This window comes from Oncorhynchus mykiss, chromosome 6 (genome assembly GCF_057628025.1).
Source record: "Oncorhynchus mykiss isolate SJ-2025 chromosome 6, ASM5762802v1, whole genome shotgun sequence".
In the NCBI taxonomy this organism is placed as follows: Eukaryota; Metazoa; Chordata; class Actinopteri; order Salmoniformes; family Salmonidae; genus Oncorhynchus; species Oncorhynchus mykiss.
In genome coordinates, this window is record NC_143027.1 from 21,846,631 (window position 1) to 21,870,240 (window position 23,610).

General features: G+C 44.0%; 2 protein-coding genes across 2 annotated transcripts; one reads left to right on the forward strand and one right to left on the reverse strand.

Moving 5' to 3' along the window:
* Positions 1 to 14,338: 14,338 nt before the first annotated feature.
* bcl2l16 (BCL2 like 16) lies at positions 14,339 to 16,336 on the forward strand. Its single transcript, XM_021605619.3, has 3 exons — positions 14,339 to 14,566; positions 14,872 to 15,507; positions 16,131 to 16,336. The coding sequence occupies exons 2-3, from the start codon at positions 15,028 to 15,030 to the stop codon at positions 16,260 to 16,262; spliced, it is 612 nt and encodes a 203-aa protein (XP_021461294.3). The 5' UTR covers positions 14,339 to 14,566; positions 14,872 to 15,027; the 3' UTR covers positions 16,263 to 16,336.
* Positions 16,337 to 17,400: 1,064 nt separating this feature from the next.
* On the reverse strand, positions 17,401 to 20,104 carry tubb2b (tubulin, beta 2b). Its single transcript, XM_021605618.3, has 4 exons — positions 19,980 to 20,104; positions 18,958 to 19,066; positions 18,738 to 18,848; positions 17,401 to 18,619 (listed from the first exon to the last, which is right to left on the reverse strand). Exons 1-4 carry the CDS (start codon positions 20,034 to 20,036, stop codon positions 17,559 to 17,561), a joined length of 1,338 nt encoding a protein of 445 aa, XP_021461293.1. The 5' UTR covers positions 20,037 to 20,104; the 3' UTR covers positions 17,401 to 17,558.
* Positions 20,105 to 23,610: the final 3,506 nt, after the last annotated feature.

The window sequence follows — 23,610 nt, forward strand, 5'->3', positions numbered from 1 at the left end:
CTGTGGTTTTCCTATGAGTGTGTGACACTGGCAGAGGCCCAGCCAAACAGCTGGGGGAAAGGTCTTCTTGAAGCAGGGTGGTGATGCTTAATGCTAGTGCAGTAGGGCAGAAAGCCAACTCCCCATGGCTCTACTGAGAGTCTGTGCCTTGGTCTCTGGGATGATAAGCAGAGCCTGAGTGCCCTCCTCCATGTTACCTCCCCACATTTGAAATGCCAGCGAAGGGCCAAGGGCAGAGTTCTCCCCAGCCAACCCCCATGGAGACCCACCTCACTGAACCATGGGGCACCTCTACACCTTATCAGCGCTCACACAGATAATAGGGGGCCATGGTAGTGTGTGTGTGTGTGTGTGTGTGTGTGTGTGTGTGTGTGTGTGTGTGTGTGTGCGTGTGTGTGTGTGTGTGTGTGTGTGTGTGTGTGTGTGTGTGTGTGTGTGTGTGTGTGTGTGTGCGTGCATGCGCGCGTGCGTGCGTGGGGGGATGTGATATGTGTGTGCGGGTGAGTGTGTGTCACACGCTCAAGGCAAGCAAGTCAAACCACTGTATACATGTTTCTCCACTCCACTAATGAAGTCAGTTTGTGGTTTGTCATCTCATTGTTTCTGTGTGAGCCGTACCAAACTGTTGTCGAACTGAACTTTCTATTCACAGTCAAGGTTTAGCGAGGTAGCAGAAGATAAGAGATCTGTCACTCCACTCCAACAGTCACTCTACTATCTTGGTTTCTATTCTCACAGTCTATTTGCTTATTCTCTACTGTTCATGACCTCAGTGACTGCAGAGAGAGAGGGATAAGCATATATGAAAATGAGACCAATTTGTGTGAATTGTTTGCACAATGTGTATGGAATTAGTATGTTACAGACAAGAGTCTTTGAGCTTTGTGAATTGTGCTGTACTTCATTGGGCTTGACATCAATAAGAGCTATTAAGGCGATTAAGTTGACTCGATTGTTCCCCAAAATACAAAATGTTCTTGGTGGCTAATGATATTTGTGATTGTGTGTTCTATAATTGTGTAAGTCAATGAGTAACTCTGATAAGCCGCATGGAGCCGTAAGTCAGGGCAGTATCTCCTTCTCTCTCTCTCTCTCTCTCACACACACACACACACACACACACACACACACACACACACACACACACACACACACACACACACACACACACACACACACACACACACACACACACACACATTCTAATCCATAGTTCCCTGTCGTTGCATCTGATAGTCTAAATAAACATTCCTTCACAGAAAGAAATTTATCTCAATTCCAATGTAGTGGAGAACCATTCGCTTTTAAGGAGGTTAAAAGGTATTTGATTGCATGTTGTTATAGGAGGACACGCTCATTTTAATTGCTGGAATGAAATCAATGGAATGGTACCAAACACATCAAACACATTGATTCCATTCCAGCCATTACAATGAGCCCTTCCTCCTATAGATTATCCCACCAGCCTCCTCTGGTATATATGTGAGCACCCCTCACACCATGCCTCCTGTATGTGTTTTTGAAGTCATCTGCAGTGCTCTCATGAGAGGCAAGACTCTCCAGTACCCTCGGCTCCCCTCCATTTTCTGCTCCCATAGTAATGGGAAAATTGGTCTGTCTTTCCACTCTACTTGGGATTGGCAGTGTTGATAAACAATGCAGGGACAATTAAAGGCAGTTTCATTGAGAGGCACTCACATGAAGCTCAGCCGTGGTTGGTGGCTGATACCCATGGGACTGTGCAACTGCAACAAACTGAAAGGTCCCCTCCTAAATTCCTTTCAAACATCCCCACCATTAGGAGGTAATGTCCAATACTGCAGTAACCAACATTTGTCTGTACTGATATGCTCAGCTCGTGAGACAGCCACTATATGTGCACATTCCGCAAACTGCATGTTTTAGCTTGGTAATATCATATGTCTCTGTCTCTGTCTCACATTCTGCCCAGCTATGTTACTATGATAGCTCAATTTAGACAACTCTGTCTAGAACATAGCGGGAATCATACTCAGGATAAAATCCCACTTTGTTTGAATAAGTGATCATTTTAACAGTCTCTATAACGTTCTTACAGAACTCACACATGGCTCGGATGAAGACCTATTAGGGAAATGTCTTGCTGTGCTGCAGCTCCTCAACTAATTATAATTGTGCTGGCAAACGGTCCAGTATGACTTGGAGGTGGAAAGGCAGCAGAGCCCGGTTTGTGTTCATTGGGGAGAGAAATGTGAAGGTGTGGAGAGGGATGGGGGCGTTGTTTATGGGCTAAGTGAAGTGGACCATCACGAAAGGAGTCAAGCAAAGGCAGAGTAAGTGACAGAGAGAGCGATTAGAGGAGAGAGAGAGAGAGAGAGCGGTATGAAAGAGGACTCAATGCAGGACTCAATCGCTCTCATCAACTGCCCTCAGCAACAAAACACTCCCACCAATCCCTCTGCCTCCACAGTGGAAGCATTTAGCAATGGGATATCCAACGCCAGACCAACCCTTGTGTTGAGTGTGTGGGGCCACTCACTATTGTAAATGCAGGCTCCTTGTGGTTTTTCATATCAAGTCTTTCCTTTTATAATCCCACATTTATACGTACATTCAACCCAATCGATATGTTTGACCCTTTCCCCAATATCCCGAATCCAAACCGCACACTCTGCAAACCCCATTTCAAACAGTTAATCAGCTCCGTTACAGTGCGTTTGGAAAGTATTCAGACCCATTGCCTTTTACACATTTTGTTAAGTTACAGATTTTATTCTAAAATTGATTCAATTGTTTCCCCCCCTCAACATATCACATTTACATAAGTATTCAGACCCTTTACTCAGTACTTTGTTGAAGAACTTCTGGCAACGATTACAGCCTCGAGTCTCCTTAGGTAACTAAGGATGCATCCAACTAAGGATGCACCATGCTGCACCATGCTGCAAGCTTGACACACCTGTATTTAGGGAGTTTCTCCCATTCTTCTCTGTAGATCCTCATAAGCTCTGTCAGTTTGGATGGGGAACATTGCTGCACAGCTATTTTCAGGTCTTTCCAGAGATGTTCGAATGGGTTCAAGTCCGGGCTCTGGCTGTGCCACTCAAGGACATTCAGAGACTTGTCCCGAAGCCACTCCTGTGTTGTCTTGGCTGTGTGCTTAGGGTCGTTGTCCTGTAGGAAGGTGAAAATTCACCCCAGTCTGAGGTCCTGAGCACTCTGGAGCATGTGTAACAGTATAACTTTAGACCGTCCCCTCGCCCATACCCGGGCTCTAACCAGGGACCCTCTGCACACATCAACAACAGTCACCCACGAAGCATCGTTACCCATCGCTCCACAAAAGCCGCGGCCCTTGCAGAGCAAGGGGAACTACTACTTCAAGGTCTCAGAGCAAGTGACGTCACCGATTGAAACGCTATTTAGCGCGCACCACCGCTGACTAGCCGTTTCACATCCGTTACACATGTTTTCATCAAGGATCTCTCTGTACTTTGCTCCGTTCATCTTTCCTTCGATCCTGACTAGTCTCCCAATCGCTGCTGCTAAAAAACATCCCCACAGAATGCCGCTGCCACCCCCATGCTTGGTGGATGGTGCCAGGTTTCCTCCAGACGTGACGCTTGGCATTCAGGCCAAAGAGTTGAATCAGACCAGAGAATCTTGCTTCTCATGGTCTGAGAGTCCTTTAGGTGCTTTTTGGCAATCTCCAAGCGGGCTGCCATGTGCCTTTTACTGAGGAGTGGCTTCCGTCTGGCCACTCTACCATAAAGGCCTGATTGGTGGAGTGCTGCAGAGATGGTTATCCTTCTAGAAGTTTCTCCCATCTCCACAGAGGAACTCTGGAGCTCTGTCAGAGTGACTATCAGGTTTTTGGTCACCTGCCTGACCAAGGCCCTTCTCCCCCGAATGCTCATTTTGTCCGGGCGGCCAGCTCCAGGAAGAGTCATGGTGGTTCCATGCTTTTTCCATTTAAGAATGATGGAGGCCACTGTGTTCTTGGGGACCTTCACTGCTGCAGACCTTTTTTGGTACCCTTCCCCAGATCTGTGCCTCGACACAATCCTGTCTCGGAACTCTATGGAAAATTCCTACGACCTCATGGCTTGGTTTTTTCTCTGACATGCACTGTCAACTGTGGGATCTTAGGTAGACAGGTGTGTGCCTTTCCAAATCATATCCAATCAAATGAATTTACCACAGGTGGACTCCAATAAAGTTGTAGAAACATCTCAAGAATGATCAATGTAAACATGATGCATCTGAGCTCAATGTCAGGGTTTGAATACTTATGTAAATAAGGTATTTCTATTTTTTATTTTTGATAAATTAGCAAACATTTCTAAAGACCTGTTTTTGCTTTGTAATTATGGGGTATTGTGTGTAGATTAATAATAATTGAATCCATTTTAGAATAAGGCTGTAACGTAAAACAATTTGGAAAAGGGAAAGTGTCTGAATACTTTCCGAATGCACTGTATCTATGGCTACCCGTGCTCATACACCCACGGACCCCACACATATTCTGCTTGCTTATTCCAGTTCTCAAACTTCAGTTATTTGTCTTCCAGTCCCTTCTTCTGCCTCCATGAGCATGCTCACAATCATGACTCTAACTCTCTTAGGGGGGTGTGGTTAAATCCCCACCAAAACATATCTAGCTTTACAACTGTTGGCTTTCCTCTGAATAAAGATAAAAGGTATAATTGTGTTAGGTGAGTCAGACTCCACTCACAATACTGGAGCTAATTGGCCATAAATGAGTCCATCTGGTTTGATTTGGAGTTCAGTGAGGCAGCAGGATAATGTCTCCCTCTGACCAGTCCCCCCCCCCCCCCGTCCCCCTTCTAGCCAGTCCCCCCCCCCCCCTCCCCCCGCCTCCCTACTCGCCCCCCACCTCACTGCCAGGACCCAGAGGACCACCTGGCCTCACCGTCTGTGACCACAACTGTATTGTCTCTACTACACAACTTCAGAGCATTCTTCCTCTTGACACATAGGATGTCTCAGGATGCCATAGCTCACAGTTCACCACAAAAAAGTCAGCAACAGCAGCAGTGGAAAGGCTATGTCTTATGTTTACCGGGTCTTTGTATGTCCTGTGTTTGCAATAACACTGGATCAGTATAACATCAACAACTCAACAGCATACCTCTTAATGCCCTCCATTAGATAAACATTCAATACAATCATGCAACAATTCCATAATCTCCTAAAATAAAGGGACATTAACGTATCACAACATTGTAATAACCCTTTACCCTTTGCTCAGTTTAGACTCACATTTGATTTGTTCCACTCCAACAGGTCCAGACCTGTTGGCAGCATCCACAGACCTCCAATCTCAAAATCCCCAAAGCCTAATCGGGTTCTGTGTGTTTGCACAGCTTGCTGATCAACATTTTCTATTATGACCTCAGAGCAGATCAAACTGTCGGACCCCTTCTGGATCAGAGTGTGGATGGATGCAGCTTGCCCCACACACCTAGGTCCTAGTATGCCTTCAGGCTGTGGACATGTCCCATGAGAGGGATTCATAAAGAAAATACAAAGTAAGGGCTCGATTAAATCCATGGCGCTGAAGACCTGCACTAGCATGATAGAAATTTAAAGGCAATGTCGGAGCTCAATAGGAAATGACTTTTAAATGTAAATCGTGCTACATCGCTGATCTTCAACGCTAGGCAATGAATCGAGTCCTAAATGTGGTCTTTATACTCGCTGTGAGCTCCATGATCCCTACTCTACTGGCTCTGTGGTTGTGGCAAGGAGGCCACAGTACTTCTTGGTTGGGGTTGAGAGTGGCTAGCCTTAAATAGCACTCAAATTCCCTCACTAACTATATTCTACCTCTGTTGACAGGCCTGGAACTATAGGCTAAACTTCAGTTATTATGCATTGCAATGTAATGCCTTATATGATCAATAGGGAGGATTAAAGGGCAAAACGCAAGCAGTAATTGATGTGGGAATTCAGAAATAGATGGTGAGAAACAAAGCTGTCAGAGTAATTGTGGGATAGAGTTGAAAAAGGAAAAGTCAATTCACGTTAAGGACTGTGGTGTTTCTGTAAGTGTCTGCTGATGCAACACTCTGTTGGATCTTTGTCACAATTGTTATTTGTATTAAATTTCCTCAAATTCAGATTGTAGGTGATCACATGCCGTATCTCTTGTCCTTGAGCGAGAGAGCGATAGAGCGATAAGCGAGAGAGAGTGTGTCTGTTTGTGTGTATTTATGTGTGTGTGCCCGTTCTTCTTTTCACCCCAGGCGCTCTAATTGAGTAGAGGCTTCCGTTATATAAACAAGAGGTATATCTGTAGTTGAACATGTTAATGTGGTGAAGAACAGTCAGACAGTGCTGGTTGAGAGTGATACAGATTCCAGTGGGTGAGCTCTCATCATGTCACACGTCTGACAGTGAGAGGGAGTTATTGGTATGGAGAGACAGCTCATATTCCACAGGAGAGTCAACTCTCACCCCTCCTCAACAATGAACAGAACATTCTCTCAGCTCTATTTCTGTATGCCAAGGTCCTAGCACATTGGTAGAGACTGTTTGGAGAGGTTTGGGAGGTGGAGAAGAGGTTTAAAGCTGGTTGGTCCAATGGGTCTAACTGCTAATGTAGGGTAATATAAAGAGAGGACACTTGAATAACAGCTGACCACTTTAGGAGGCTCAGCACCCACTCTACCTTAACCTGACCTGGACCTCAAAACTGTATTCTATCCATATAATTTACTGTCCCCCATAGAGCTCACCATATCTGAGATACAGTACATATATATATTTTATATGATCACCTGCATAACTTTATGAAGAAAAATGTGAAGATTGTGGAGGTTAACTTCAGAAGCAGAGGCCGAGTCAGACAGCGATCACAGGTAGATAACCATTCAGAGAGACACGTTCATCATTCATCTCTCTACTGTCATCGTCCCAGCATGAAGGAAATGTGGCTTCTGCATCTACAGTAAAGAACCTAAAGCTAGAATCGTTAGATGCTACATCCACTTTTGGACCTATAAAGTAATGAGATATACCCATTGATTCTTGAAGAATATAACTTATAAAAGCCTCATGAGCATTGTTTTACTCCAATATTTGTAAACAATGTAAATGTAAACAAACACTGAATAGCCTCAAAACATGATTACAACTAAACATTTGTTTTATTTTTTAAATGAAGGATTCTAGCTTTAACACCTTCTCGGACTTGGCTTGGTATCTGAAGAGCTTGTACAGCACAAGAACATTTGGAGGAGAAGGTAGAAATCGATAACTGCTATCCTCGCCTGAGGGGTCCCCTAATTTCCTCCATCTACGCCTGATGGGTCCCTAATTTCCTTCCTGGCAGAGGGGGAAACAATAGCGGGCATCAACGCCTTCAATTGGCGGAATGGAGGTGGGGTGGGAGACAGCGGGACACAGAACACAAGTGGGTCACCTCTCCTCCAGACACTAAATGGACCTCAATTGATTGCATAAATTCAGTCTGGTGGGAGACTGAGAACAGGTTTGGGTAGGGAAGCCATTAAGACTGGTTTGGAATAAAAGGCAGTAACAGGGGAGGGAGACGGGAGTGGATGTTTGAGGCCAGGTAGAGATAGGGAGGTATAGGTATTTTCAATTACTGTCAAATTCAGAGCAATTTCTCCTCTTTCTGCCCAGCCCTCCCTCTGTGAGGGTGATAGGAGGCTCACACAAAACAAAGGTATAGAGGGGGTGTTTTTCCATTCACTTGTCTCCTTTTTTACCTTTCTTAGTCATCTTGCAGCTTTGTATTGAGCTGGGTGTTTTTATAGAAAACTTCAGTGTTTCAAGTTCTGTGTAGATAAGAAACTTCCTGAACACAAGAGATATACGTACAAATGCATTACAGATAACAGACAGACAGGATGGAAGGAGCATATTGTTCCAATTGATAGAGCAAAAAACTGTTTGTGTTTCTGCTTTTTCTAGTCATTACAATGTGTAGCACGCAGAGGTCACAAGATTCATCTTCCATCTTAAATCCTCTGTGTTCATTTTCACCACTGGTCAAGTCTCTAATGTTTCCTTTTCCTTCTTTGTCTTGATTGGGAGGCTATTTGCCGTGGATGACAGAGGATGAGTTGTGGGGATGTTATTGTGCTGTCTTTGTATGCCGTTTCTACAGCTTTCCTGTTGCTAGATGTTCTTCAAATCAAATGTTAATAGTCACACGAGCCAAATACAACAGGTGTAGGTAGACCTTACAGTGAAATGCTTACTTACCCTTAACCAATAATGCTGTTTTAAGAAAACACAAAATGTAATAAAAATATCAAAAATTACTTAAAGACACACATTTAAATAACAAAAAATAAGAGATAAGAGTAACAAATAATTAAAGAGCAGCAGTGAATAACAATAGAGGGGCTATATACAGAGGGTACCTGTCACGATCGTTGGAATGAATGGACCAAGGCACAGCGTACTTAGAGTTCCACATGTTTAATAAATATGCACCTCACCAAAAACAATACAGACTGAAACGAGATGTGACGTTCTGGGCTGCTCACAGGCAGCTACACAAAAACAAGATCCCACCCAAAACAGGTGGAAAAAAGGCTGCCTAAATATGATCCCCAATCAGAGACAACGATAGACAGCTGCCTCTGATTGGGAACCATACCAGGCCAACATAGAAATGCAAAAACTAGAGTACCCACCCTAGTCACACCCTGACCTAACCAAAATAGAGAATAAAAAGGATCGCTAAGGTCAGGGCGTGACAGCACCGGTAGAGAGTCAATGTGTGGCGGCACCGGTGTCGAGGTAATTGAGGTAATATGTACATGTAGGTAGAGTTAAAGTGGCTATGCAAAGATGATGACAGAGAGTAGCAGCAGTGTAGAAGAGGGGAGGGGGCAATGCAAATAGTCTGGGTAGCCATTTGATCAGCTGTTCAGGAATCTTATGGCTTGGGGGTTGAAGCTGTTTACAAGCCTCTTGAATCTAGACTTGGCACTCCGGTACCGCTTGACGTGCGGTAGCAGAGAGAACATTCTGTGACTAGGGTGGCTGGAGTCTTTAACATTTTTTAGGGCATTCCTCTGACACTGCCTGGTATAGAGGTCCTGGATGGCAGGAAGCTTGGCCCCGGTGATATACTGGGCCATACACACCACCCTCTGTAGTGCCTTGCGGTCGGAGGCCGAGCAGTTGCCATACCAGGCAGTGATGTAACCCGTCAGGATGCTCTCGATGGTGCAGCTGTAAAATCTTTTGATGATCTGAACCTGCTCCTCTCTTAACCTGCTCCCCTACAGCCCCATCGATGAGAATGGGAGCGTGCTCGGTCCTCCTTTTCCTGTAGTCCACAATCATCTCCTTTGTCTTGATCACGTTGAGGAAGAGGTTGTGTCCTTGCACCACACGGTCAGGTCTCTGACCTCCTCCCTATGGGCTGTCTCATCATTGTCGGTGATCAGGCCTACCACTGTTGTGTCACCAGCAAACTTAATGATGGTGTTGGAGTCGTGCCTGGCCGTGCAGTCATGAGTGAACAGGGAGTTGAGGAGGGGACTGAGCACACACCCCTGAGGGGCCCTCGTGTTGAGGATGAGCGTGGCAGATGTGTTGTTACCTACCATTACAACCTGGGGGCGGCCCATCAGGAAGTCTAGGATCCAGTTGCACAGTGTTAAGTCCCAGGGTCTTTAGCTTAGTGATGAGCTTTGAGGGCACTATGGTGTTAAACGCTGAGCTGTAGTCAATGAATAGCATTCTCACATAGGTGTTCCTTTTGTCCAGATGTGAAAGAGCAATGTGGAGTGCAATAGAGATTGCATCATCTGTGGATCTGTTTGTGCGGTATGCAAATTGGAGTAGATCTAGGGTTCCTGGGATAATGGTGTTGATGTGAGCCATGACCAGCCTTTCAAAGCATTTCATGGCTACAGACGTGAGTGCTACGGTTCGGTAGTCATTTAGGCAGGTTACCTTAGTGTTCTTGGACATAGGGACTATCGTGGTCTGCTTGGAACATGTTGGTATAACAGACTCAGACAGGGAGTGGTTGAAAATGTCAGTGAAGACACTTGCCAGTTGGTCAGCGCATGCTCGGAGTACATGTGCTGGAAATCCACCTGGCCCTGCGGCCTTGTGAATGTTGACCTGTTTAAAGGTCTTTCTCACATCGGCTGTGGAGAGCGTGATCACACAGTAGTCCAGAACAGCTGATTCTCCCATGCATGTTCTCCCAAAACAGTCCTGTAGTTTAGCATTGCTTTCACATTTCACAGTGAAGCTCTACATGATTCTTTCAGGTTCCAGCAAAGACCTGTATTTTCCCAGAGAAACAACATGCGATCAAGCAGTCAAATTATAATATTCCACATTTCTGGTCTCAGACCAGTTGAATGTGTTAATGTGTGTGTGATGCTGGGGAAGCTCTGAAAACCTCTCGGCAGGGAGAGAAGCAATGAACCAGTAGAAAGAGAGAGATATCCATGTACATGTGGTCTTGGGGGGCAGATATACAGTGGGGGAAAAAAGTATTTAGTCAGCCACCAATTGTGCCAGTTCTCCCACTTAAAAAGATGAGAGAGGCCTGTCATTTTCATCATAGGTACACTTCAACTATGACAGACAAAATTAGAAAAAAAAATCCAGAAAATCACATTGTAGGATTTTTAATGCATTTATTTGCAAATTATGGTGGAAAATAAGTATTTGGTCAATAACAAAAGTTTATCTCAATACTTTGTTATATACCCTTTGTTGGCAATGACAGAGGTCAAACGTTTTCTGTAAGTCTTCACAAGGTTTTCACACATTGTTGCTGGTATTTTGGCCCATTCCTCCATGCAGATCTCCTCTAGAGCAGTAATGTTTTGGGGCTGTTGCTGGGCAACACGGACTTTCAACTCCCTCCAAAGATTTTCTATGGGGTTGAGATCTGGAGACTGGCTAGGCCACTCCAGGACCTTGAAATGCTTCTTACGAAGCCACTCCTTCGTTGCCCGGGCGGTGTGTTTGGGATCATTGTCATGCTGAGACCCAGCCACATTTCATCTTCAATGCCCTTGCTGATGGAAGGAGGTTTTCACTCAAAATCTCACGATACATGGCCCCATTCATTCTTTCCTTTACACGGATCAGTCGTCCTGGTCCCTTTGCATAAAAACAGCCCCAAAGCATGATGTTTCTACCCCCATGCTTCACAGTAGGTATGGTGTTCTTTGGATGCAACTCAGCATTCTTTGTCCTCCAAACATGACGAGTTGAGTTTTTACCAAAAAGTTATATTTTCGTTTTATCTGACCATATGACATTCTCCCAATCTTCTTCGGGATCATCCAAATGCTCTCTAGCAAACTTCAGACGGGCCTGGACATGTGCTGGCTTAAGCAGGGGGACACGTCTAGCACTGCAGGATTTGAGTCCCTGGCGGCGTAGTGTGTTACTGATAGTAGGCTTTGTTACTTTGGTCCCAGCTCTCTGCAGGTCATTCACTAGGTCCCCCCATGTGTTTCTTGGATTTTTGCTCACCGTTCTTGTGATCATTTTGACCCCACGGGGTGAGGTCTTGCGTGGAGCCCCAGATCGAGGGAGATTATCAGTGGTCTTGTATGTCTTCCATTTCCTAATAATGGCTCGCACAGATGATTTCTTCAAACCAAGCTGCTTACCTATTGCAGATTCAGTCTTCCCAGCCTGGTGCAGGTCTACAATTTTGTTTCTGGTGTCCTTTGACAGCTCTTTGGTCTTGGCCATAGTGGAGTTTGGAGTGTGACTGTTTGAGGTTGTGGACAGGTGTCTTTTATACTGATAACAAGTTCAAACAGGTGCCATTAATACAGGTAACGAGTGGAGTACAGAGGAGCCTCTTGAAGAATAAGTTACAGGTCTGTGAGAGCCAGAAATCTTGCTTGTTTGTAGGTGACCAAATACTTATTTTCCACCATAATTTTGCAAATAAATTCATTTAAAATCCTACAATGTGATTTTCTGGATTTTTTTTCTCAAATTTTGTCTGTCATAGTTGAAGTGTACCTATGATGAACATTACAGGCCTCTCTCGTCTTTTAAAGTGGGAGAACTTGCACAATTGGTGGCTGACTAAATACTTTTTTGCCCCACTGTAAGTGGATGAAAATGAGCAATGTAAAACACAATAATATCATTATTTCTTGCTCTCATCAAATTGTCCATAACTGGCAAGATTTTTCCACAATATCCTTTGTTTGTATGAGAAAGACAAAACATTAAACATCCTATATCTACACTATATATACAAAAGTATGTGGACAACCCTTCATATTAGTGGATTCGGCTATTTTAGCCACACCCGTTGCTGACAGATGTATAAAATCGAGCACACGGCCATGCAATCTACATAGACAAAGATTGGCAGCAGAATGGCCCAACATCAGTGCCGACCTCACTAATGCTTTTGTGTCTGAATGTTCCAATATCTAGTGGAACGCCTTCCCAGAAGAGTAGAGGCTGTTATAGCAGCAAAGGGGGGACTAACTCCATATTAATGCCCACAATTTTGGAATGAGATATTCGACGAGCAGGTGTCCACATACTTTTGGTCTTGTAGTCTATTTTTCACCAAGGACATAGAAACTACAGTAAGCAACATACTCACGTACTCTCAAATACTTCAGCTCTCAACCAAAGCTGGTGTTGGAAAGCAATTATCTTGTAATCAGCTTGTCAGATGAAACTGTCAGAGTGATTTTGTTTCATCTGGTTAAACACTTTAGTTTCCCTGGCAGGGACTGAACCAACTTCAAAGGGCCCTGTAGCCTACAGTAAAACTCTAGACAGGAAGTTCCCCCCCTGCAGATGTTGCCACATGAACATATGAGAGCCCTGATAGCAGGTACTATCAACGATGTCACTTCCCCTGCACCCTGTCTCCTGTCTCTGAGGAGGGGAACCATGTTAGACACTCATTGTAACGTTCTAGCATTGTCTGTCTGTTGAATGTTGAAGAATAATAAAGCACGTCTCTCATACGGCATCTATCTATGGGGAAGGATGAGGGGACTTGTCATTTTTCATATCTCCTTCTGCATGTACAGTATGTGCCAGATGGGCAAACACACGGAGCTGCTGACGATGCTACTTGAGCTGGTCTTTGTCTTCACTTATAAATCAACGGAGTAAACAGGACTACATGACTTAACCCTAATTGAGCCTGTAAATTTCTCTGGATAAGAGCGTCTGCTAGATGACTAAAATGTCAATGTAAATGAGTGCATCTGATTGATCCCCAAGTGCTCCATCAGATTAACGGGTACGGAGATAGTTAACACACAGGCCAGTGTAGATGCACACATGAACATGAGTGCGTCATTAAGCCATACACTGTCGCAATAAGAACCCTTTCTTTTTGTCTCTTTAAATCAACATACAATTATTTGGTTGCAATATGCGTAATCACAAGAATAAAAACAAATGTATTGAAACCCAAAATGCTTGACAATGTGTTAGAGATAAATGATTGTTTCCATGTTGCTGGTGCCATGGCCATACAATATACTGGTTGTATATACAAAGCTGCAGGGGAGGAAGTACAAAGGAAACCATTTCCTGGTCTCTGTTATTTCAATCAATTACAAACCTACAGTATTGCAAAACCATAATTTACAGTTCAATACTGACTGCAACTCACAAGCTCAAATCTGTTTAGTGACACACCACTGCATCCTAGTGGAAGTCCAAGTGCTTGCATGCGGCTTTTATTGCCTTGCACTCCATTGGTCAGCATTATTCCTGGTGGAGGAACAGATAGGTAGATTGGCAGACTCCCATTGGAGGAAAACAATGGTCAATAGAGGATAGCACCTCTTAAAGCCTACGCCTCCTTACCACATTCCCCTGACTTGCACCACACAGATTACAGACAGGCTGAAAGAAGCTCACTGGAAGAAACACAATCAATGCTAAATCTGTATGTGAAGGAGTAGGATTGTTGTTGTATGTTAATCTTGATGCTGTGTGAGTGTGTGTGTGTTTGTGGTCTCTGAATTAAAATACCACAATCAAACATCAATGACAAATGTTCCAGAGCTAAAACGGTATAATTGTACATCTATGTAAGGCTGCACAACATCACAGTATGAAATCTGGTTTTGATGAGGGCAGAATCCAAAAAGAAACATCTCTGAATGGTTTTCAGTGAAATTGCTCAGTGAAATATTAAACCTATCAACTGATGACTTTATTTTGGCCTGCCTCCTCTTTGACTGTCTTCACCAGTATGATCTCACAGACTTCAAATGAACCTGTTTCTACACTGAGCCACACACACACACACTCTAAGATCTATATTTAACTTTGCTTGTGTTGGAATGGGGATGTGTGTCAGAGGGTTGATGATTGTGCATATGACGCAGGAGTTCAGTGTCAGTTTCCAACAAGGCCTCTAAATTTAGCCTGGGTAAAGGCAGCAACGAGCGGACCGTTTGACGACCCACTCCTGCTGAACTATATACTGCTTTGGACCCGCTGTTGTTCCGCCACCTGCACCACTAATTCCTTTTTGTGTTTGTGTGTGTGTGTGTGTGTGTCTTGGTACCACTTGTGTTTTGGTGGAAGGGAAGGGGTGAGTTTTAAATACTTTCTCTGTTGATTGCTAGTGTTGTTTATTGGAAATGTGCACATTTGCTTTATTAGTTGATATTTGAGAATGTTATATTCAAATATTGTATGATATGTCTGTGTAATATGATATTAGTCTAACAAACATCATAATGGAGTTGGAGAAATGCACAGATTTGACTAACATTAACTGAAAATAATTCCACTTGTTTTGTTTATAAAAGGTATAATAAGTGCTACATGGTTTTTTACCCACTGTGCTGTTCAACATGTACAGTGCAGAGGTTGATGATTTCTTTGTGGTTTCAGGTGATTGGATCTCTAACCCTCGATGAGGAATTGACATTGCTGAGAGGATGGCTGATGGCAACTTGGCACAGGGACTGTTTATCTGTGAATGGCCCACTGCTCTAATGCAAATCACAGCGTTGTGATTTGCGACAAGGTGTCAGTCAGCCGGAGGCGATGGGTCAGTCAGAGGGGCTAGAGAGCAGGGGTGGCATAAACAGCCCTGACCCCCTGGTACGAGAGGCCTATCTGATGTTACATGACTATATAAACTATGTGATCGCAGGGCCCGACGGCCACATTGGCCCACCCCCTACTGCCACAGCAGCAGCCCTGCGCCATGCTGGGGATGAGCTGCTAGTTAGGTTCCCCATCTTCTTCAGGCGTTGGCCACGTGTCTTCCACGATGTGACCGAGTCCACAGCCTGTCCCATGCTAACCGCCATCCTGGATGAGCACTTTGCCACCACCACCCCCGGGGGGCGCCGACGGGACCTGGCCTGGAGTGCGGTGCTGTCTGTGTATGTGCTGGCTGGCCAGATGGCCCTGCACTGCCATGAGAGGGGCATGGGGGGAATCCTGCCCCAGCTTAAGGAGTGTGTGGGGGGTTACGTGGAGAGGGTCATCTGTCCAGAGATTCGGGACAAGGGTGGATGGGTAAGTTTACTAGTCAAGGTTCTTCACTGGCAAAGTAAGCCTATGGCCTAGATTCACTCAGATCAAGCGTTAACCAGTGATGGCAGACAGCCACATAATGGATGTTTTGGCGGCGTTGGAGCCGTCAAATCGGTGAGCATCTGATCTTACGATCATTGTCACGAAGCCACACCCGCCCCACTCCCGTTAGAAGTTCAGAACAAGAAAGTGTAAGCTATATAGAAATAATTACGCTCCAATTATAACATCATAAAATCAAATAATTAGGGGTTTTATCAGTCTAATTGAGGTGTAGATTACAGCTCATATTCCAGGGTTCAAACTTGGTAACAAGGCTGGCTGCATGGGATTTCTTTTCATGCGACTCTGCAGCCAATGGCAATGTCCGCTTTAGGTATAATGCCAGGAGCCGCTTGTGAATTTGACAACTCTAATGCAGATCCACCTCCGACATCGCCAAAACAAGGACATAGCTTTATTAAGGATGTCGGCTAAAGCAGATGTGATTGAACAGAGCACTAGACTACAGTTTAAAATGTTAGGTTGTCCTGTTGTTGTTGTTGTTGTGAATCTTAAATTCTGTTTAATTCCTGGGATCTAATCACATTTTCTGTTGATGGCAGACAGGATTTGTGTCCCGCTTTGGGCAGAAGCAGGACTTGGAGGGCCAGGTGAAGAAGGTGTGTTGCTGGACTCTACTGCTATTGGCTACCAGTATCCTGTCCTATTTCCTGTGGAAACAAATGAAATCTTAAACACCCCCACCTGGTGACCACAATCAGATCGCTCCAAAAGTCCCCTTATTAAATAAATATTTTCCCAAAGCGTATATTTTCCAACTGTATTTCAATGTCCCACTATTGTCTATTTTAAACCATTGAGGTGTGCAATCATGCTGGTAAAAACATTACCTCAGTAATGTGCCGGGCAGTTGTGGGACTTTGCATTAGACATTGACGTAACAGTTTCAGGGCTCAACATACAATAGGCTCCCAGTATTAACCAGCCAGCTAGTTTACAACTGAATCATAATTCAGTAGAGATAAGCTTTTCACTGTGTCAGGTGTCAGCCAAGGATATTTGCACAACTGAAACCGAAATGCCCTATCCAACATATATTTTTTGTTGTTGCTGAAAATGCCCCATCCAGGCAGCAAATTGATTATTTTTCCCTACATCAGATATCTTTCAGAGCTGGTCTGCTTGGTCAAGAGGCCAATTAGTGAAATAAAAACACCAGATATGGGCTGCTTGTGTAAATGCAGATTTTAGTTTGTCAAGTTCAACCCATGTCATAAATGGTGAATGGACAGGCATGTTCTAATATTGCTCTTACACCTTTGTCAGCCAAATTAGCAATAAACTTCATGATAGTCTACATGTGTATATTTATGTGCGCGCTAACATCGAAATAAGGAACTAGAGGGTTTATAAAACACCACTTTACTTGCCAATTTGGTCTGTCAACATCACAGGGGACAAAGTCCTTGGATAACTAGCATGGTTATTAGTGCATGTTATGTCAGACTAAATCATAGCTTGAATGGCTAATTCAAAACAGATTTACCATGAGTTTAGCTCACTAATCAGATTTCAGAGGCATGGCAAAACATGCAAAAACCTGAGCTTATGCCTCAGAACTAGCACAATTGTGCTGGGGAACACTGTAGCCCCTCATCTTACTATGTATAGAAAACATACAGCAATGACTTCATAAATGCACCAACACCTGCACTACAATTATGAAACTGTGGTTACAATACATTTGTCATTTGAATGTTTTCACCACTTGACCAATTGCCTAGTTGAAAAACTGGTTGTCAGAATAATGTGTGACGTGATTACTGAGCTGGCTATTATTGAAGCAACCATTAAATGGAGGAATACGGCACATTAAACAAAAGAAATTTTATTGACATGTTTCTGTACAGACAAGAAATGACAGGAATAGCAGAGGTGACAAAACAAAAGGACAGGTAACGGAACACTGGAAAGGTCAAGACTGACATGTCAGTGAATTATACAGCTTGGATGTGCACAATTACAAACATTTAGGCCAGCTCCTCTTCTCCCTCCTCTTCAAACTCTCCCTCCTCCTCAGCGGTGGCATCTTGGTACTGCTGGTACTCAGACACCAGGTCATTCATGTTGCTCTCAGCCTCAGTGAACTCCATCTCATCCATACCTTCTCCGGTGTACCAATGGAGGAAAGCCTTACGCCTGAACATGGCTGTGAACTGCTCTGAGATACGCTTGAACAGCTCCTGGATGGCTGTGCTGTTGCCGATGAAGGTAGCAGCCATCTTGAGGCCACGGGGAGGAATGTCACAAACAGCAGTCTTGACGTTGTTGGGGATCCATTCAACGAAGTAGCTGCTGTTCTTGTTCTGCACGTTCAGCATCTGCTCATCCACCTCCTTCATGGACATGCGTCCACGGAAGATGGCAGCCACTGTAAGGTAGCGTCCGTGGCGGGGGTCGCAGGCGGCCATCATGTTCTTGGCATCGAACATCTGCTGGGTGAGCTCAGGCACAGTGAGGGAGCGGTACTGCTGGCTTCCCCTGCTGGTGAGGGGGGCAAAGCCAGGCATGAAGAAGTGGAGACGGGGGAAGGGCACCATGTTGACAGCAAGCTTACGGAGGTCAGCGTTGAGCTGTCCTGGGAACCGCAGGCAGGTTGTGACACCGCTCATAGTCGCCGACACCAGGTGGTTGAGGTCTCCGTAGGAGGGAGTAGTGAGTTTGAGGGTACGGAAGCAGATGTCGTAGAGAGCCTCGTTGTCAATGCAGAAGGTCTCGTCAGTGTTCTCCACTAGCTGGTGGACTGACAGGGTGGCATTGTAGGGCTCCACCACAGTGTCTGATACTTTGGGTGAGGGCACCACGCTGAAGGTGTTCATGATGCGATCGGGGTACTCTTCACGGATCTTGCTGATGAGCAGGGTGCCCATGCCAGAGCCGGTTCCACCTCCTAGTGAGTGGGTGAGCTGGAAACCTTGCAGACAGTCACAGCTCTCAGCTTCCTTCCTCACAACATCCAGGACTGAGTCCACCAGCTCAGCTCCCTCTGTGTAATGGCCCTTGGCCCAGTTGTTTCCAGCACCACTCTGGCCTGCAAAACAAGATATTGGATAAATTATTGTAGTCTAGTACTCTATTCAGTTTATGTACAGGCGACATTATGAATATAATAAAAAAAAATACTGTACAAATATGAAGCAGAGACCTACCGAACACAAAGTTGTCAGGTCTGAAGATCTGGCCGAAGGGGCCAGATCTCACAGAGTCCATGGTCCCTGGCTCCAAGTCGACAAGCACGGCACGAGGCACGTATTTACCACCTAGACAACCAGGAGGAAAATAAAGAGCAATGTCAGAACCATACATAATCAATTGGGAGGGATAAGGAATTTGACAAATGTGGTTCTACATTAGACGAACAAGGCTTACCTGAGGCTTCATTGTAGTAGACGTTGATCCTGTCGAGCTGAAGGTCACTGTCCCCATGGTATGTACCAGTTGGGTCAATGCCATGTTCGTCACTGATCACCTCCCAGAACTGCAAGAAGAGCATTCGGATTTAGTCTACAGCACAAAATATAATTCATATCAGGTAGGCTAATATGCCATTCAAAGTGTGATCCGTTAATCAAATGCGTGGTAGGCCTAATCAATTAGATTGTTTCAATATGCCATTTGATCACGTCAATGATCAATTCGACTATATTGCATGGTTCATTATAGGTACATAAAATGTATGGTTAGGTATCTGGAATGAAAATCTCCCTCCCGTAAAATTCCGCGCGCGCGGCATGACCTCCGATTGGCTGAGATCCATTAGCAATGGTTTTGAAAATGTCGAAACGTCACTTGATGAAACACCGCCCACATCTGCCAAAAAACCGGGCGCGGCGTACTATCAATGATACGAATGTGGGTCATAATATGGGATTGAACAAATGTCCCATTTCCCCACCCCCAAGAAATATGTTTATTGCGACAATAACTGAAATGTAGTCGCTATTTAACAGATTACTTGGAATATGGCATCACTGAGGCCTACTTCCCCCTTTGCGCATTGCAGTAGGGCGAGTAAAGTAGTTATCCATACCCACATTTAATCGATCAATTTTACATTTAATAAAACAATTTCTTAATACACATTTATGTATATTGTCTCGCTCGCCAGTAGTCTATAGTTTAAGGATCATTCCAGTCCAAATAAAACCGGTCGAATAAAAATAGAGTAGCGCATAAAAATAATTACCAACGCTTTTTTTCCCTCTTCTTCCCACTCTCCCATCAAAACAATAACGGTAATCAATATAGGTTAGGAATATGAATTGCTTGCATTTCCATTAACAATACAGTTCTTTGGGTGTGGTTAACTGGACACGCATACAAAGAAACTGCGATTTTACGCAGTTATTTATCGCACGATTTGCGTCAAATTAATAAAACAGATGACAAACCTTAGCGCCGATCTGGTTTCCACACTGTCCAGCCTGAAGATGCACGATTTCCCTCATTTTTACTTTGAAGGTAGAACAACTCTTGTGCCAATAAAAACCAGTGGCTTGGCTTCCTTTCTTAGAGTGCGCTAAAAGAATGGTCTCCCTGACTATATAAGAGATTTTGTGCCCGCCCCTTAGATTCCATGTCACCAAATCTGACAAATCTATTGGTTAATATTTCTCAGGCTCAATTATTGACACACCTATAGACCAACCATATTCACAAAGAATGATTTTCATTGGCCTCTTCTGTCTATCAATCAAAATATACACAAACGTGTGATCCTCACATAATCTTGACGATTTGTCTTTAAACCGGCTAAAATCATATCTCATTTTAAACTATACTTTCTTCACCATATTTTGATCCAATAAGCCACACAGAGTACATGATTAAGAGAGGCACCGGTTGACTATTTAAAATATGTGAAACCTTTTCACATAAAATTGTAGAACTAAGAACAACCTCACAGATGTAATATAAATCAACGTGGCTCATTGTTACGTTGAAACCATTCCTGGCAGAATTATTTCAGTTTCTTGGGGTGAAACATAGCTATTTCGTTTCTCGATTTACATTTTGTCACATGAGATGATTCCAACATCATGTCACATGTTTTCTGTCAAGAAAGGGATCTAATATGTCATCGAAGATATGTCAGTTGTTTTGTTATCATAACACAACATAGTCTACAGCCTTTGATACTGTCCCGGAAACCTTCGATTAGATTATATGTACCCAGAGTAATTTATATCCCTAATTCTTATCGTTGTTGTTACATATTTCTGAATATGGGCGCCTCCCTTTTTGCGCATTGTAAAACATGGCTGCCTCGGCTGTGTCGGGACTTTACAGACAGACTGCTTGACTGCTCCTTTCCCCTTACAGGCCACAGTGAGAACTTCACAACGGGATTATTATACTTAAACTAAATCGAGACGAAATCCTGCATATACATAGTCTATTCTTGTGAATGAATCCATGTCTGATTTATATAACATCAATGTATTACCATTTCCAACAGATGACTCTGACCTGGGGCCCCATTGTAACCACCTCCTTGGTATGTATTACTGATCACAACATAGTCCAGTCATGAAGTGACAGACAGTCCAATAAAATCTTACATGTTAAATTCTATTAATCTTTGTACTGGCATAGTCTTAATTATATAATATGAAACAACACATAAATAGTGCAATGATGAAACAGCTGAAATCCAATTTAGCATGAGATGGGGAGGTTGGGCTATTGATCTCAACACCAGCGAGACAGACACTGTCTGGAAGGCTGAACAAAACAGGGAGGGGTGTGGCAGCAGCAGAGAAAGATCTTGGGAGGGGAGCAGTGCATGCCTGTTTTAAAGAGTGCTGGAATTAGGGTAGGGGGGGTTATTGATAGTTAATATGTGTGCCAGGGGGAAAATGTATCTGAGACGCCAGCACTCTCCTCCTGCATGGGCAAAGTAGCTGTGCACCGAAGGACAGAGGAGAGACACCCAGGTGACTCTGTTAGTTTGGACCAATATCCATTGAACAGACCTTTGTGGAGGTGATCCATGCCCATTCAGGTCTTACCACTGTATCCATAACATGTATAGAGTTGTGCGGAATGAATAGCCATACTCAGTTTCAATCTCATCAATCATCAATCGCACAGTGAGTGCATACAGTCCATAGGCTGCCTTTGCAGAGACATCACTGCTGTGTTCACTCTGTAACTGGGTCATCATCCAGTGTGCTCTCAGTTTGATACAGCACACAATACAACAAACACCTTCCTATTATTTTGTACACTCAGTATACATAATACTTTTTTTATTTAACTAGGCAAGGCAGTTAAGAACAAATTCTTATTTACAATGACAGCCTAGGAACAGTGGGTTAACTGCCTTGTTCAGGGGCAGAACAACAGAGTTTTACCTTGTCAGCTCAGGGATTCGATCTGCCAACCTTCCGGTTACTAGTCCAACACGCTAACCACTAGGCTACCTGCCGCCCCTTGTTATGTAAAGTGAATGCGGAGCTCTGTCTAACTCTTCCTCACACTTTCTTCATGGCCCCTGCATTCTTCCTCCACGGTAGTGTCTAGTCACAGACGACAGGGAAAGGGTGGGTGTGTTAATAGTAACAAAGGGGGAGAGAGTGTGGCTTTGTGAGGACAGGAAGAAGGTGAGCCTGAGGAGAGACAAAGGGAATCAATCACAAATACATTTCCTGAGTAACATCCAATACAGTGGAAGCAGCTCATTATGGTATCATACAACACCTTTCCCATACCATCCTCTGTCTGGGCACACACATCCACATTCTATTTCTATCTAAGCCTTTTTAATCTACAAAGTAGCAGAAAGACAAGGGCTGGGCCTATCCAACAATAGACAGCCTCAAGACAGGACTGGAGGTGTGAGATTTCCTTTTGATTCAAACCATTTTTATCCCTCTGCAGTAAATTAATTATTCATCTAACTTTGGAGGGGAATAGAGTCTGACTGTATGCTAAGTTGTGTGATGTCATGTGATGTGAGGCTGAGCGTGTCTACTGCAAATCTGTCCTCGGCTCTTTATGGACATATGGACACATTTATGGACATAATGTCACCTCATTATATGCTTAAAGCAACTTGCAGCTTGGCTGTCCCACTAGACTAGAGCTCTCCAGAAGGTTGATGGTTAAATTACCCTGCCCTGACTCGGCATCTTCCCTACATCTTCAGTAGACTACTGCATCCTCTGTGTACTGCCAGATAGTGTAGCAGACAGTGGTACACTACACCAATAGAAAAATGATTACAACTGTAGATATAACAGAATCAGTATTATACTGTATCTCTATGACTTGACTACACTCTTCTCAGGGTAGAGTGTGAGGAAGAGTTAGACAGAGCTCCACATTCATGTTACATAACAAAGAGACCATGACCGTGCAAAAAGACACCCTGGCAGAATGCAAATGCTAGCTAGTGTCAGCTACAATAGTTACTGTGTTGCAGTGGGCATGTCGTGATGCTATTCAAGTACTGTGTTTTCTAGCAGCGAGGAACTAGTACACACAAGTCAATTTCTAAATGTATGCTGATTTGCAACAAATTGACAGTAGAATTCTAAAGCACTGTAAAGTACTTGCCACGCCCAGTCTTCCTTAGCTATTCAGCATATTGGTACAGACAGATGCCTACTCTCTACAAGAGGTTTCTACCAACAATTATATGGGCAATATTTGGGTAACATTTAGAATTTCCAGTGAATATCTGATATCTTTGTAAAGTTTGGTCATTGGAGAACAGCAGAAATCAGAGGTGGTCTTTCCTGGCCTGGCCTATACAGTAGAATTGTGGGTGAGCGGGAGGAATGGGCATGTGGTTAATAATGCAGGCCAGGTGTTGGACAGGAACAGCTGTGTCTCACGCTGATTGTGTACTGTACAGTATGTCTGCTGATGGAGCCCAGTGATTCAGACATATCAGGTTACTCTCCTCAGTATTTACATTTACTCTGGAATGCTGTTACAATAAATGGCTGTGTCTGATCCCGATCTCTCATAGCGTAGTAAGCTGTGTATCACCATATCCGTCCCTAATGAAGAGTA

Bases quoted from the DNA above. Each gene is read 5' to 3' on its own strand.
- bcl2l16 (XM_021605619.3), top strand. From the start codon at position 15,028: ATGGGTCAGTCAGAGGGGCTAGAGAGCAGGGGTGGCATAAACAGCCCT. The intron at 15,508-16,130 runs GTAAGTTTACTA...TGTTGATGGCAG, and splicing joins TTCGGGACAAGGGTGGATGG to ACAGGATTTGTGTCCCGCTT.
- tubb2b (XM_021605618.3), bottom strand. From the start codon at position 20,036: ATGAGGGAAATCGTGCATCTTCAGGCTGGACAGTGTGGAAACCAGATC. The intron at 18,849-18,957 runs GTAAGCCTTGTT...CTGGTTGTCTAG, and splicing joins CTACTACAATGAAGCCTCAG to GTGGTAAATACGTGCCTCGT. The intron at 18,620-18,737 runs GTAGGTCTCTGC...CTTGTTTTGCAG, and splicing joins ACCTGACAACTTTGTGTTCG to GCCAGAGTGGTGCTGGAAAC.